A 16,488-nucleotide genomic window follows, 5' to 3' on the forward strand; every position below is an offset into this window, starting at 1 on the left:
TCAGTGTAGGCTCCACAACTATATGCCACAGAAAGGTGGATCACTGAGAAATAGAAATGATATCTGTTGCTTTAATAGGTAGTGCGGGTCGCGCAGGTGCCGGCAGCTCGGCGTGGACACCAGTAGCTATGGCAGGGTATACGTTACCTGAGCACGTCGGTGGTAGTGGTGGAGTCCAGCGGGTGCGCGTTGTGGTCTCGCCGCTGCGACAGCGAGGTGGTGTAGTCGTCCTGCGCCGCGCACTGCAGGTGCAGTGCGTTCTTGAGGAAGGCGGGGCACGCGTCACGCAGGTGCCGGCAGCTCGCCCACCACCAGCTCGGCATGGCCCCCAGCGGCGCCGTGGACACCAGGTAGCCGAGGGCCAACGGTTGCTGGAGGACTGTGCCCACATTCTCCTGCAACACATGTTCACAACGTTATAGTATCTGCCAGAGTGCAAGGAGTTTGCAGATGCAAGAAACGAAGCTCGCGCAATTGGAGAATCCCTCACAAAAAGTAACCTGGCGCCACAGATGTTAAACAGTGTACAAGGTTTGGACAATGATGTTAAACTGCTGCAAGCGATTATAGGAAAAGAGGGCGAATGGACCAGGCCAAAGGTTAACGAAGACTGAGCATAGATACAGTCCCTTCCCGAAGTCTTGCACATCGCAGTTATGGAAAGGGCGGCTAGAGATGGCAAGAGGTCTGAGTCTGTATGTTACCGAGACCATCTCAGTGAAGTCGGGCATGTCAATCTGACATCAAGTGATGTGGAATCTGAAATCAAGACTTCACTAGAATCAAGACTGGTTTGATCTGACATCTGAGAATTTCCTCCTACCTAGAAAAAAAAAAAGTAAGTGTGTGGATACATGAATGAATTGTTACCGGCTGATGGTCGTCGTCGCGCGAGTAGGCCCCCGCGAGATGCGCGTGCCTCGCAGGGCTCCCCTCCCGGCTCGCGTCGTCGTCGTGCCTGCGCGGCGAGGCGTGCGGGCTGCGCGTGGGCCACATGAACATCTCATCTAACAGGTCAGTCATGTTCTCCTCCCCCATCTCCTCGTCGGGCATCTCCAGCCCCATGAGGATATCGTTCTCTTCCCCGTTGGCGTTGGGAGGCTCGAATGGCATTTGGTTTGACTGGAAAGAGAAATACGTAATTAGTGTCTACATAATACACAAAATACGGACAGGGCCGGAGATAACCTGGCCAATAATGTAAACTAGGTTTCAACGGTGTTGACATAGTTCTTTATGCTCCCGAACCGCTCAAATGGCGTTATCTGCGCGCACTCTATAGCAGATAGTGCGTTCCTCGCAATTATAGTATATTATGTTTGTTAACGTCAATTGAGCAATAGCTGCTCAAGTAAATCAAGTGATTGTCGCTCAAGTAAATAGTACTCACTCAAAGGTGTGAATGGAATGCCAGGAAGGAAGGGAGGGAGGGAGGGAGGAAGGACGGAGGGAAAGAGGGGAGGGGAGTAAGGAAGAAGGAAGGAAGGAGGGAAGGAGGGGGGGGGGGGGGGGAAGGAAGGAAGGAGGGAAGAATAAAGAAATGGAAAGAAAGCTCATATTTAGCTGAAGTGAAATCTCACCTGTGTGGTAGCAGAAGTGGGGAAGACGAGTATATGCGTGGCGGTGACATCTCTCGGCGTGTGCAGGTGGGACTGTATGGAGGCCTGCGAGAAGCGCTCGTCCGGCGTGAACCGGTCGGCCATGAGGCGCAGGCACGAGTCCGGCTCGGTGGACACGAGGCACGCGGACAGGATGCAGGGGGCCCCGCTGCGGTACAGCAGCGAGCAACTGCCGCACATTTCGCGGAGCATGTTCGATGCTCGGTTCAGGTTCGGCCGCGATAGCAGCCAACTCCAACCTGTCAATGTTCGTATTGTGATAAGTTGATGATAAGTTCCAGAAATTTCTTGAGAAGAAACCCTGGTATGAAAATTCATGATACATTCTTCAATTGAATTCTAAAATTTAAAATTTCTAAAAATAAAAATTCTCAAATTCCCCTTTAAATAATCACGAAATTTATGATGGAATGTTCTGCTTCTCGCGCATGAATGTCCAGTGTCCACACTTTTGGTATCTGACAAAATTGCCATTTAGCCAAATATTAGGTTATATAGTAGTTCATTTAAGTAGCTCTAAAAAATTTTTTTGCTAACCAACCTTTTAGTTCCCCATGGCCTATCCTTCCCACGCGACCGACCACCAGTCTCCAAGGTTGAACAGATTGTGACATGATGCCCAGAGCGAAGTCCATCAGTTTCGTTAAACCTAACCTCCGCGCTGGACCGCCTCGCTTCCGTCGTGATCTGTAGAACAACAAAACTGTATTAGAAAAACCTTGCGCGTGTCTGCTGCGTACACGCAAAAGAAGTGAAAGTTCATTGGTTTAAGGCGCGCTCATAACTCAGCGGAAATTTTGGCAACAGTTTCATTTTATATGACAACACCCTTATATCGATTTTGATTTTCGACTCGTAAACCCTGACGATGGGGTAGTAGGGTACAGCACTCCTGAATCGTAGGGATTCAGTTCAGGGTTACTGTTGATGGTGAAATAACATGGTAGGTACCAAGAAGACCTCAGTCCCAATTCTTCAATCCTAATCTGCAGGGTACTGCGCTTTTCAGCCTGTTGATGGTGGATTGATATTTTAAGTACCAGGCATTGACTTTTAAGAGCAAGATTTTTTTTATGATTACAAGGAGCCCCGGATATCGATGTTCGAAGAATTCAGTCCAACAGCGAATGGCACCGGCGCTTTGGTGGCCGCACGTCGTCCCCCATTTCCTCGAGAGTGCGAGGTGTGCTAGTGTGTGTGCGGGTGGAAACGACTTGTACATACCTGGCAGGTACGTGTATGTTGATGGCGGCGGTGTCCAGCAGCTCGCCGCGCGCATCGGTAGCGGCGGCCAGCAGCCAGCGTTGGTCGTGCGACAGACAATACGCCAGGAACAGCACGGCGCTCTGGTCGCCGCACGTCGTCCCCCACGTCTCGGCCACTTCCTTGAGCGCGCGAGGTGGTGCTAGCACCCACGCCGGGGAGAACAACTTGTATGGTGCTCGGTTTTTCTCCTGTAACACAATGTTACATGTTAATATCTTCCTCTTTTCTTCTTGGTAATTCTAGATACGCTTCTAGTGATTTGAACATGGAAACACTGTCGAGGATCCAGCCCGCGAAAGGAGGCAAGAGGTAAAGAGGCGAGACCTACAGCTCACTGACGGACGCTTTCGACATCGCCGAAGCCAGCGCACGGCATTGTGAACACATTACCAATAAATTGTATCATATTAATTATTATCAAAATTAAAAATCAACAGTTTAACTCCACTAGTTAAGTTAGTTTAAGCATTTTATCATATCAATCATCACCAACATACTGACTGCCAACGTTCGCTAGTCAGAGAGGCAGTTTATGAAGATGAAAACTGTACTCACGTCTTTGGAACTGAGGAACAGGTTGGCGTTGGCGGCGGTGCCGAAGCCCGTGAGCGACTTGCCGGTGGGGGAGTGGGACAGCAGCCGCCGCGCGCCCGTGAACACGCTGAACGCCAGCGCGCGCACTTCCGACCCGCAGCCGCCTCGCGCGCTCCACGTCTCGCAAACACCCTCTAATGATACTATCTGTGGACAAATAAGTATTAAACATTAGTTAGTAATACATATTATAAATTTTCAATACAGTTGCTCTCAGTGCTAGTAAACATGACTTGTAAGTTAATTTTTTTTTTAAATCCGCTAAATCCAATTTATTATTTCAAAGTTTTCTAGCACGAAGTTTTATTATTTACTAGCCGATGCCCGCGACTTCGCCCGCGTGGATTTAGGTTTTTCGAAATCCCGTGGGAACTCTTTGATTTTCCGGGATAAAAAGTAGCCTATGTGCTAATCCAGGATATTATCTATCTCCATTCCAAATTTCAGCCAAATCCGTCTAGTAGTTTTTGCGTGAAGGAGTAACAAACATACACACACACACACACACACACACACACACACACATACAAACTTTCGCTTTTATAATATTAGTGTGATATAATTTAAGAATGGAGTGTTTTACTAAATTAATAGCTTGGCTGCAATCGGACCTGCTGGCAAGTAATAATGCAGCGTAAGCGCGCTTTCCTAGGAGATGCTCATTCACTCTTGACTTTTTAAGGTACCCATATTAAAAGTGTAGGGGAAGACAGATGCCGGAAGGGCGTTTTTTATCCTAGTGGTTCGGATTAGAACCAAGGAGGCGAAACGCTTCGTATGTGTCAGAGTTGGTAAGTTTACCTTGATGAGCGGGTTGTGGTGGTGCAGCATGGTGTGCGCCTGAGCAGCTAGTCTCAACAGCGCGGCGAGGGCGCGCGGGCGGTGCGCGGTGGCGGCGGGCGGCTCCACCACGTAGATGACAAGCGCGGGCGCGCCGGCCTCGTCCTCCTCCCACGCGGCCGTGGTCTCCGCCTCGTGCTCGCCGGCCGCGCTCGCGCCGGTGGAGCCCGCGCCGCCGCCCGGCGTACCGGGCCGCTCCAGCGTCGCCGGCGGTCGCATTGCACCCGTATTGCCTGTTTTCAAAATAATTATTTCACTACTCATACTCGTAAAGGTTTTCTTGATGTCCAGTATAAGCGGATTAAAACTGCTTTTTATTCTTTTGGGCATAAATGTTGTATGGAAATATTTTCTAGTGCATGAGCCTAGCTCCATATCCTGATACTTTATTCATGTAAGCAGTTGGTGCCACGCCGAAAGGTCTCCGGACCTTGAAACTTGCGCAGTGGGTGATATATGTCTGTGGCGTCTAGTATATCAATTCTGTTATTGTAAAATGACGGTAATGTAAAATAAGCCTAACATAAGAAATCACACTTACTAACTAATTAAGCTAACTGGTGTGGCAAACTATAAAGCAAGATAAGAAGAAGAACTTACTTTCAAACAAGGTCCGGTCGACGTTGAGCGAGGCGAGCTGCGGCACGAGGCTCGTGCGCAGCGTGTCCGCGTACGCGCGCATGTACTCGCCCAGCCGGCCCGGCGGCAGCTCGCCCGTCCATTCTTCCGAATTTGACTCCCTACAAACCAGAATAATAATCATGGCACATTTAATTGCTACATTTTATATTGGCAAGTAAAAACCGGTCTAATATTTTCAGTAAATAAGTAAATCTTTAGTGGCTACTGGTTATACTTTCATTTTCCTCGCGATAAGAAATGCAGTGGAAACTGTAAAATGTTCTCAATATCACAAAGCACAGGATGAAAAATAATATCCAGTCTGAGTTGTGGCTGAAAAAAGTGGTTCTCAAATAACTGATGAATCGCTGACTCAAGTGACACGATAGACTGGTTTGGGTGACTCCAAAAGATCATTAGAGAATACTTACCGTTCACTTTCGCTTGGCGCAGTCCGTACAATGCCGTCCCGCGCTATCCTCGCTATAGGTTGATGTCGTCCCAGTCGACACGCTTCGTAAGATGTCGACAACTCCCGGAAGAACGTCTTGATAGGATCCGCTAGAGCGTCACCATCCGATGCCAATACAACGTAAGCGACGTCCCGAGCGTAGGAGTACGGTTCGAGTGATAACCGCTCCCAGTGTCGTAGGGCGTAAGGTGAGAGTGATATCCAGTCCCGGTCGTGGCCCACGAGTAGAGGCGGTACGGGTTGGGGTTCGCAAAGGTCTTCGTTGCCGCGGCCGGCCAGCCTATGGAATTGTCGCCAGGTTAATGGCCCGGTGACGCCGTCCCACATGCGCGCTCCGCAGCAACGCTTTTGTATCGCGTCTTGGAGTAAGGGCCGGAGACGTCGCATCAATCTGTGAACAATATCGTCCTCAGATCAAAATTATTTTAAAAAGTAATTTTATGTACTCATGCTCAAGGAATTTCTTATAAAAATTTTTACTTGATTACAACTTAGCCTTCTAAATTTATGAAATTCATGTGCGCTAGAAGTTCAACAATAACCACATTGCACACAGCGATATTTTTGCACGCAATTGGAACAGATCATACGCAATTAATTCGAGCTAGCTTAAAAGGAGTCAGTATTTACCTGACAACGTCCCTGGAGGACCTCGGCGCTCGTGCGCCTATGAAGGGCCAGCGGTGCACCGCGCCGGTGGTGACGGGAGGGGCACCGAAGGAGCTGAGGCCGCCCGCCGCCGCTCGCAGCGCGCGCTCGGCCGCCGCGCCGCCGTCCGAGTACCTGAGAATGAAACAAATTGTTTAGCTATTACGTCACAACTTCATGATTTGACTGGTATAAGGCAGAAACAAACTGTAGGTATTTGGATAATACATAGTACGCTGTGTGAAACTGTCGGACGTAACCTTGAGCGCTCGGACGTCTAAGAGATATCTCGTTGCTGGAGCGAGTCAAATCAACGCATATCGTTTACATAATCTTCGATTGATTGTATCATTTGCTTTTTAGGAAAATAATTTTTAAACTTGCGTAGCCTTGTATACTCACTCTAGCTGGTTGAGGCGAAGATGGTCGGGCGGGCCGGCGGCGGCGGAGGAGCGGCGCGCGGCACGCGCGACGGCAGAGGCGCGGCCTCCCGCTGCGCCCGCGCACTGCGCCACCACCAGCCCCGCCACGTCCGCCAGCCCGCCGCCGCCGCGCCCGCCCGGCTCCTCCGCGATGCCCGTGATCTCCATCTCGTCCTGCACACAACAAAAACTTTTAGCACTCGCGCACACCAGTGGACGGCAGAGGATAGTATGGAGGATTTCCTGCCCGCCAGGACAGGACATACACTGATGGCAAACCCCCCCATCTGCACGGCCTGGCAGACTCCACATATGTGTCTCGTCCCTCACCTCGTAAAACAAGCCGGCTCGATGGGCAAGCCGGCGGTTGACGATGGCGCTGAAGCCGCACGAGCAGCGCGAGGGCTCGTCGTCCGCGCTGCCGCCCCAGTCGCCGCCGGGCAGGTACGTGGCCGCGTCCGCGCCGCGGATGTTGCCCACCACCTACGAAAATCACAATCAGAATTAGTTCAAATTGATCATACTTCGGGAACACGTGCAATATGACCGCTACTAAAATACGTCATTTATGTCTTTTTCATAGAATTTTTTATTGTTAAAATTTATTTACTATTGATACAGGCTGCAGTCCACCATACAATCATATACAATGTGTACATGGAAGCAAAAATGTTTGAAAAATTTTATTTTTCGCGTGAGTTTCTTTGGAAGAGGGATAAATCTAAAGAAACACCACCGCAAGCGTAAAAAAAATAAAAATAAAGTTTCCGACGAATTGAGAACCTCCTCCTTTTTTAGAAGTCGGTTAAAAACGAGCGCGAAATTCTATTCGAATGTGTCGTTAGAAAATGTTAAAGGAGCAAACCTTACTCTCAAACGGGTTTGTCTCAAGATTTGCTATAAAACTGCTCCACTACTTTCTAAATAATGCCAAATTTAAATGGCTTTCTTTTAAATTTTTAAGCTGAATTAAAAAAGCAAGAGTTTTTAGTAGAGGGTTATGTATTGCACGTGTTCCACAGATTGCAACACTACACGCACTGCGCTATACTCCAGGTCATCTTTGCGATGAGATGGATTTATCGAGTGAGGCTGCGGTGAGCAGCTCAAGAGGCGAATCTGCTTGTGGAAATAGAACATTTTATATACAGGCTGTTATTTATTATTATTATTATAGACTATTAAACAACTAATACTTCATTTAGATTAAAGCATTTGATTATTTCTATTAATTGTGTTTTGATGTCTGTAGACTAAATAGATAATAATATTCATATTCACTGGTATATCAAAAGCTATATTTACGTGTTTTCGGGTGAGTGTGCGCATGCGTGCGTACATTTGTGTGTGTGAGTTTTTAGTAGTTTTGCTATTGGTTCTGATAGAATTCATTCAAGTGTATTTTAAGTTTCACGCGTAAAAATATTACCACACTTAATATTTTATGAACTTCTTAAACAGATTGCACATTTACAAGACAGCTTGTACACACTACTAACAATTCTGTTTTGTAGAAATGAAAAAATAACTTTGTCCGTATTTTTTTGGTGCATCCAACGCGGTACGCGAACTAACATACTTTCCAGGCACAGAATTGTAACTCCGCAAAGTAAATGAATAGCGAACCTTATTGAATTCAGTTAGCACTAAGCTGCGACCTTAAATTCAACAAACGCCTCTCTTTCTATCGTAAACTCTTATTTGTCAATCTCTTGTAAGTAGAATTCCGCCGCACGTAGGAATATTTCTGGGTCACGTGACCAAGTGAGCCCGGCCTACTTAAAAGTTCTCGTTAAAATAATGTATTATGTTCACAGCAAGAAACGAGTGCGCAATGTTTGAAATGTGCAATCGGTTTAAGGAGCAAACTGACACAACATATAGTTTAATTGAACATGTTTTTTTTTTCAATTTTCATGTATTGTCAAATCGTGTTATATAATAATAAGTTAATTTAGGATGCGTGTATTTCGTGCAGTGTACGTGTGTATGGTCCACTCACCCTCGTCCCGCTGTCGTTGCACACGCAGAGCGTGCAACTGTCGAAGTTGTGGTCTCTGAACACGTTGAGTACGGTGTCGGCGAGCAGCACGTTCAGCAGCACGGGGCAGGCGGGCGTGGCCGCGCGAGGCGACGCGGGCGAGGCCACGGAGCCCATGGGAGCAGTGCCAGGCCTGCGAGGCGACGGCCGGGACTCCACGCTCGCTATCCCGGACCCGTTCACCCGTTCGTTGCTCGTTGATAGTGAGCGTTTCACTCCGCCGTTGTTTGTATTTGTGGTGTTGTTCGTTGTGTTATTGCTGTTGCCTGTGGAAATATACGTTACTAAGACAATGTTCTTTTTAGGTGTTTTAAATTTCTATTGGATGAACGAGTGATCAATGTCGCTGTACGAAAGCTAGTTTTTTTTTTTAAATTCTTAGATCAGAAGTGGAATAATGTTTCACAGTACATACTAAAATTTTCAGATCAGAAGTGGAATAAAGTTTCATAGTACATACTAAAATTTTCAGATCAGGAGTAGAATAAAGTTTCACAATACGAAAAATTCTTAAATTATAAGTGTGACAATATGTTTGGTGTGAAACACAGCCTAAAGAAAGAATAGAAGGTTACCATCGGTCGGGGGCGGCTCGGTCCGGTGCGGCGCGACGGGCTCGTGCTTGCGCTGCCAGCTGGGCCGGTACTGCGCGTGCGGCGGCAGCGCCACGGGCGGCAGCATCTGGCTCGGCAGCGTCGCCAACGGCTCGTACTTGGACGAGCCCACGTACTTGTATATCGTGGGCGGCTTGAACACATACGACCAGTCCTGCAACAACGTTACCATATTTTGACAAATGTACATAGAAGTGACGCTCCGCGACCAAGTTTTTTATATCACTTATCAGGCTATGATATTTCAAAAGCTAAATAAATAATTATTATTAGAATACACAATCGACCTTTAATTATAATAATACAAATTCAAAAAGTATAAAAACTTCTAACAGTCCAACATCTGTAATCCTGCAATCTCTTTATGATCTCTATTTCACCCTTTACTTAATCTCATATGACATTAACTTTAGACTATAAATTTAAAAAAAGATTGGTTAACACTATGGTATCTTACAAGGGTTATTGTCCGTTTTCCCACCTGCCCGCGAAATGGACTATCGTTCTATTTGAGGCTTGCGACAGCGACACTCACCTCTATAGGGTCCGGTGGGGGAGAGGCGTGCGCGCGTTGATGTGCGTGCAACAGATGCGTATGATCGTCAGGCGGTGAGAACCCCGGGGAGGCCTGCGCGTGCGCCTCCATACTAGGCGGTGTCGGGAACATTTTGCTGAGCTCCTCTGCGCGCACGCAGCGCCCGCCGCTCGCATTGCAACGAGTCTCTTCGAGCGACTTGTTCGAGTCTGGAGGCGTCTGCACTTGCAACTGGAAGAGAAACCTTGTATTGACTGGCCCGCTCGTACTGTACTAACAGTGTCACATATACCTACTACATTATAATATTATCCGGCAGGAAAGATACATAAGAAACTTTAAAATGAGATAGTGTTATCTCTGTTGTTGAGACCAATTTTCATATATTTAGATACGAGTGACAGAATAATGCAATCTCTTTCTAACATACAATGCCCATAAAAAATGCAAACTATCAACTTAAATTTTGAAAACAGCAATTTTATAGCAAAAATATATTGAAAAGCTAATTCACATAAAAAGCAGCATGCAACTGAGACAATAATATGAAGGGTACACTCACAAGTCTTACCGTCTCGTCCCCGCTGGCCGCGTCGTCCGAGTTGTCGAATATTTGGTCCAGGTCTTTGAGCGTTGGGCACAGGCCGTCCGACGTGTATAGATTCTTGTACTCTTTTGAATCATCCTATGAATAATATATTACAAGCATTGAAATATCAATATTATCAAGTTACCTGGTGGACTATAACATTTAGGTACATGATAGCAAGTATTTTAACTCTCTTGATAATTTTCATGATTTCTGGAATGGCGTCAAAACAATATCTATCAAAGTCGGAAGATTTGTTTGATGACAAAACAACCATATAATTAAGTAACTGAAAATCAAATATGTAGGTTTTTTTCATCATTATCAATCCATCACCAGCAGATTACTGAGCTCAAGTCTCCTTTCAAGGGAAGGATTGTAAACGTTATTCAGAACTTATAGGAAGGACTCTATAGCCATAATCAAATATGATGAATTTACAATGAATAAACTAGACGTCGCGACAGGATCTTCAATCTCTCGCCATAGATCCTCAATCGTGCTAAGTTTACGCGCCCAGCGCCAGCACGTCTCGCTCACGGGGTACTCCAGCCTGTCACAAGGTAGTCACTCACGTGGTCCTGCTTCTCCTGCTTGATGTGCAGCAGCGGCGCGGGCGTGGCGGGCAGGCGCGTGTGGTCGTGGCCCGCGTACAGGTCTGCCCCCGCGCCCGCACCCAGCGCCAGTTCCTCGCGCAGCGCACCCGCAGCACTCTTGAACCGTTTCACGGGGTGCTCCAACCTACGAACACCCGACAAATCAGCATTGGAAATAACCTAGTCTCTAGTTGGTAGACAAATTAAAATTTTCGGTCCAGCACAATGGAGTACTAAAAACAATCAGTACACGGGCAGCTTGAAGCAGTTATGAGTTATCTTGTCGCATTGAAGGAAGGTAGGGGACAAGGAAGCATATACGCCAGGTAAATTTACTGTATGCCCTAAACGCTAAATTGTGGAAGTCTAAAAAACTAATAAAGGCTCTCTTGAGAACCTTCATCCCAAATCAGATATCTTAGATCCCCTGAGATATTTTAGAAAAGACATCCTGTTACATTTTAGATAAATGAAACATTTATTGAATAATATCCGTGTCAAACTATGGCAATACTACAAAATAAAGTTATCATGATTTGCAAATGAAAATGTAACCAGTACTGAACGCAAGCGACCGCAAGCTGAAACGTCATTGCTGCGCGCGTGGTCTGTTTATATCGCGAGTAGAGTCTAGCCAACTAAAGTAGAGACTGGAAAAGCGTGACAAATTCAAAAAAGATCAGTATGACAACCATAAAAATTGGTATTACAGATCTGGAATAACCTATTTGATAGAACAAGAATGAAAATAAGGGAATTCTAAAGTATCAAATTAGGTTATTCGAGGTCAATTATACTTGATTTTGGGGCTCTTCATACTGATATTTTTTGAAAATTTGAAAGTCTTCACTTTCGTTTGCCAGACTCTATTGAGCCACATTGAAAAAGTCTCAGTCAACGTGGGCGTCAGTTACTCGCTATAGAGACACCGTTTAAACATAGCCTAAAGAGATACTGAACACACTTGGTCAATGGAAACGTCTAGTCGACGCCGTCTGTATGTCTTTATGCTATGGTTTAAGGATGGATGGAAGGAGTGGTAACTTAACATATAAGCCCCTGTCATCCCTCCCCACCGCGCTGCTACCTCAGACACCGTCTAGTTAATGGTCGGCCTATGGAAAATATCGCAACCAAATAAATCTATAAGTAAGAGATTTGATCTAGCAAGCACTCTACTTGCTATATATCAAGTTATAGTAAAAATAAATGATAATCGGTGACTTAAAATAAGATATAGCAAGAAATTGTAACCAATACTGAAGACATGCGATCGCAAGCTAAAATGATGTTGTTACGGGTGGGTATTGGTTGGAACTTAATATCGCGAGTCAGTAGATCCCCATTGAAGAAAACTTACAATCAATGCGGCCGTGTACACTACTCGCTACAATATAAAATAATAAAAGCTATCACATCAACGTAAGCAAATGAAAAGAAAAACTTTTAGAAAATAATTCAAGTGTCCTAAAATAATTTGTGAAACTGTTTACGATACCTGTTCGCCACATGTTAGCGTTAAACATCGTTGAATATATTATTCCCAGACACAAAAATTAGATTATAAAAATTTTGGATTTGTGTTATTCAAATGAAATGAATGATAGCTGGTAGAGTTTTACATAATATATGGCTTCCCACGGTGTGGATTTTCACGCATGGCCGACGACCAAGGGCAGCCACACACTGCACACAAGGCTCGGCCGACGTCCTGCCACGGACGATAGTCTTATCTCGGAGGGTCGGTGCGGGCTGGTCTGCGTCCGTCCGCAATATCACGCACCGTAGGAAGCCGGTACAAGTATTGTGAAAGGGCCTACGACGGTTGAAGTCTATAGAGCGCACTTGGCCTTTGCTTAGACTTAAGTTTCAGTTAAAACGAAACAGATTTATGCCCAGCGGTATAATGCTATCTCGTTTTAACAGTGTCTTAAGTCTGAGCAAAGTCAAAGCGCGCTCTATAGAGGTCAGCCTAAGTGCATACAGTACGGGCATGTGTATGTGCGTGTGTCACTCACCACGCGTGCACGGAGGTGTAGTCGTACAGCATGTGCAGCGAGTGCTCGTCCTCGAGCGGGTCGAGGCGCTTCTCGGGCGCGGGCAGCGCGGGCCGCCGCAGCAGCTCGGGCGCGGGCGGCGCGGGGGGCGCCGCACCCGCCCCGCCGCCCCCCGCACCCGCGGGCGACCCCGTGCCCGTCGCGCCGCCTGCGCCGCCCGGGGACTCGCCCTGTTGCAATGAAAATATAAATGTATAGATAGTAGCGAGTAAAAGCGACAACCCTCTGCATATGGCTGAGTAGGTGAACTCCATTGATGCATCTGCGGTACCATGGTGGAAGCCAACAGCTATTACGCATTGGGTTGCTATTGATGTAATGTGGTTCCAAAATAATTTTCAGATCTCCCAAATTTAAGCATAAAAACACATTTATTAAGTCGAAGCTGTTATACAATAGATTCATAATAATTATCAGCACAGTTGGGCGTACCTGCGCATAGTTCTTGTGCGGCGGCGCGGAGGGCGGCGCGGGCGTGGGCGGCGCCAGCGGGTCGGGCGTCGGCGCCGGCGTGTGCAGCGTCGTGGGCACGCCGCCCACCTGGAGAATGAAAGCGCGTTCAAAAAGATCCCGTGTAAAGTTCCGTCGTATACTTTTCGCCGCGTTTTTACCTGACTGCGGCGAAGTCCAAAAGGAGGGTTCTTTGTTTCACCTGTATGTATGTATATAATGTATATATGCCCGTTCCTGTCTTCTCGTAACTACTAAACGTCTTAACCGATTTCGATAAATGATACGGCTTTAGATTAGTCTTGATAGCCCGAGTGACACTGTGTACATAAAATTCTTAAAAAATCAAAGTGGTGGATTTTATGCGCTTTGAAGTGCGGGCTGAACAAAATATACAGTGCTAACCGCAGTCGAGGTTTTTTTTTAAACTTTTTAAATTACTTCTTCACAATCACAACAGTTTGGTTAGTTGGATGGACAGGTGAGTTGGTTATCAACACAAAATTATTTACAAGGAACCAAACATAGGCTTGCTTGCTTCTCTTGCATGTTCAGCTGTGGGAGGGCGAGCGGTACATATCGCATGCTGCACCATACAGATTTCATGTTTTAGCGGATCATGTCAAATTGAGCTTATGGTTCCTTGTATATCATGGTCTTTCGCAAAGTAACGCCTGATGTTTATACAACCAAATGGTCCAACGCCTGCTTCTATACAACACAAAATTGTATACAAATAGATAAACGGCCGGTGAAGTTACCTGGTGCGCGGTGAGAGCAGCGAGCGCCGCGTGCGAGTGGTGCGGCGAAGGAGCGCCCGCGGGGGACGCGGCGCCGCAGCTGCCCGGCGAGCACGCGCCCGCGCCGCCGCCCGTGCAGCCGCCGCCCCTGGGAAACCACACCACCGTTACCACCAGCTAATTATGACTATAGAGCGTTCGTTTAGATTCGGCTGCCTCTTTGACACGACTCCTTACGTGTGCCACACTTGGTAAAAGGAGCCAAACGCGACATCAAAACTGCCGCTGGCAGTATACCGGCTACATTATTATATTGAACAAACTTTACCACATAGGGACTAGCCCAATAATTGGCTAAACTAGTCAAACTGGCGTTGCACGCTCAGGATGAGATCTATAGAGTCCTAGCCTTGGCTTAAGTTTCAGTTAAAACGAGAAATACCAGCTATACATAACGCTGTCTCGTTTTAACAGTGGCGCTAGTTCTGATGTTTTTCTCGAAACTAAATTTTAGAGTATCTGCATCTTTTTCTTTTTAATATTGCTGAAGAGGTCAGGACACAAATTTTACATTTAAACACTCTAAGTATTGTTTAGAGTCTTTAAATTTGTGCACACTACAAATTTAAAGACTAGCCATTGGCAGCTGAAGTCATGAGGTTCGACAGCTCTAAATTAAATTTAAAACTGTCAAACTGTGTCTGTCCTTTTCATATTACATTAGTAAGAAAAGGATGTGAATACTCTAAAATTTAGTGGTGCTTGGAATCAGTAAGTACCAGTGTCTGAGTAAAGTTAAAAGTTCCCTCTATAGATCTCGGCCTAACCTAAGTATTTCAGTTCACTCCATTCATGATCTTCCATCAAGTAGAAATTGAATTCTACAGAACAAGGAAACTGTAATCCTTAGGTTACTCTTGTTACAGATATGTCCTTTACCAAAAGTGTATGGTGGTATTTTTTTACATTTCAATGAGATAAAATGTAACATGAAATGAAGATCAAGCAAGTTAAAGATTTCGATGAAAGGTAGATGTTATGATGCAGGTGTATGAAGTTACCGTAACCACTAACCATTCAAACTTTTAAGATTTATTAGCAAAATATTTACAAAAATTAAACTACCTATATATAAACTTCAACAAAATTATATAGTCATCTGCATACACTTGGATGCTCAGTTTTATGCTGTAGGTATGTAAAGTAGGTTGTTTGATTTGTACAATTTACATATTTTATAGTTAAATACATTTTGAAATTTCATATTTTTACAATTGCCTACAAATTTTCCTTTCATAATCAATATATATTTTTAACCTTGCATTAATTAAGCATACATTTTTTTTAAGACTAAAGTCAAAACAGTATTAAAGGACCACAGTATGGTGAAATTGTGGCAGTTATATTATGGTTACAATTCGGCACATCCTAAAATCCTTTTTGATTTAGACTCAGACAACTTTACAATAAAATTATTTATCCTCAGATAAAATAGAAAAGATGAATTTCCTACGAAAAATAACGCAGGAAAACGGTATTTTTAAGTGCTACTTTAATAGATGAACATACATGTAGACACAAAGCATGCAAATTGTTCATACATAACAGTTAATTAAACATGCACTCATTTTCTACGAAATAACGTATAAGATACAAGCAATATAGCATGCAAGAACACAGCATCGCATTATATGTGTGTTTAAGGATGTATGTCGTTATTAGTTTGGTGAGAGGTTTTGAATGGTTTCATAGCTGAAGATACTTACATTCCGAGTTTTGTTATTATGTAGTGTAGAGAGGAGGTATCCTTTTTTGTTTATGTAGGTTAGAAGATGATCTGATTTTTGTAGAGTGGAGACTTATCCAGTTAGTTTTGAATACAAACCTATCCAAAGTGGAGTCAGGCCGATAGAACTTCAATTGAATGCAGCAATTTCACGATGGTCGAATAACATCAGCATTGCGGAATAAAATGACAGTCATATTCTGGTAGAGACAATTGGTTGGTGGTATACTCACTATCGTGAAGTTCAATCGGTCATGTTCTTCATTAGCGGATGTATTCTTGCGCTTGGGAGATTTGGCGGCTGTTTTGCATCACGTATAAGTAATAAATGGAGCCGCATAGCACGATAGGCGCGCGATCCAAGACCGATAGCAACTAACGTCATGTACCACTGTCAACTGACTGAGAAGACAAACGGTATAGCAATGAGTTAGCGCATGGAGTGTGAGATGGGGTCGCATCTGTGCCCACAGTCGACCGGTGCGGTAGTGCGAGGGGTGCGAGGTACTCACAGAGGGCGCTGCGGGTCGTGGCAGGCGCGGCGGCGCGGCGGCCTGGCGCGGCGGTGGAAGGGCGGGGGGCGCGCGACGCGGCGGCG

At 45.5% G+C, this 16,488-nt stretch overlaps 1 protein-coding gene across 3 annotated transcripts in view; it reads right to left on the reverse strand.

The window, feature by feature from the left end:
- The window catches only part of LOC123881236 (mediator of RNA polymerase II transcription subunit 13), a 118,697-nt gene that overhangs the window by 5,314 nt on the left and 96,895 nt on the right, over window positions 1-16,488 (reverse strand). For 2 of the 3 annotated variants that reach the window (XR_006799438.1, XM_045929938.1), the window contains exons 9-28: window positions 14,126-14,252; window positions 13,347-13,454; window positions 12,876-13,084; window positions 10,837-11,002; window positions 10,235-10,357; window positions 9,673-9,903; window positions 9,099-9,291; window positions 8,485-8,789; window positions 6,813-6,965; window positions 6,463-6,656; window positions 6,043-6,195; window positions 5,372-5,803; window positions 4,920-5,059; window positions 4,281-4,552; window positions 3,441-3,626; window positions 2,844-3,073; window positions 2,161-2,306; window positions 1,581-1,858; window positions 871-1,122; window positions 148-395 (exon numbers count right to left, since the gene is read on the reverse strand). Coding sequence is in view for 2 of the 3 variants with exons in the window: in XM_045929938.1 (XP_045785894.1) it covers window positions 148-395; window positions 871-1,122; window positions 1,581-1,858; window positions 2,161-2,306; window positions 2,844-3,073; window positions 3,441-3,626; window positions 4,281-4,552; window positions 4,920-5,059; window positions 5,372-5,803; window positions 6,043-6,195; window positions 6,463-6,656; window positions 6,813-6,965; window positions 8,485-8,789; window positions 9,099-9,291; window positions 9,673-9,903; window positions 10,235-10,357; window positions 10,837-11,002; window positions 12,876-13,084; window positions 13,347-13,454; window positions 14,126-14,252 (4,146 nt within the window). In the remaining variant the exon portion in view is untranslated. The remainder of the gene's footprint in view (window positions 1-147; window positions 396-870; window positions 1,123-1,580; window positions 1,859-2,160; window positions 2,307-2,843; window positions 3,074-3,440; window positions 3,627-4,280; window positions 4,553-4,919; window positions 5,060-5,371; window positions 5,804-6,042; window positions 6,196-6,462; window positions 6,657-6,812; window positions 6,966-8,484; window positions 8,790-9,098; window positions 9,292-9,672; window positions 9,904-10,234; window positions 10,358-10,836; window positions 11,003-12,875; window positions 13,085-13,346; window positions 13,455-14,125; window positions 14,253-16,488) is intronic. The other variant, XM_045929939.1, reaches the window with a different exon arrangement.

This window comes from Maniola jurtina, chromosome 3, assembly GCF_905333055.1.
Source record: "Maniola jurtina chromosome 3, ilManJurt1.1, whole genome shotgun sequence".
In the NCBI taxonomy this organism is placed as follows: Eukaryota; Metazoa; Arthropoda; class Insecta; order Lepidoptera; family Nymphalidae; genus Maniola; species Maniola jurtina.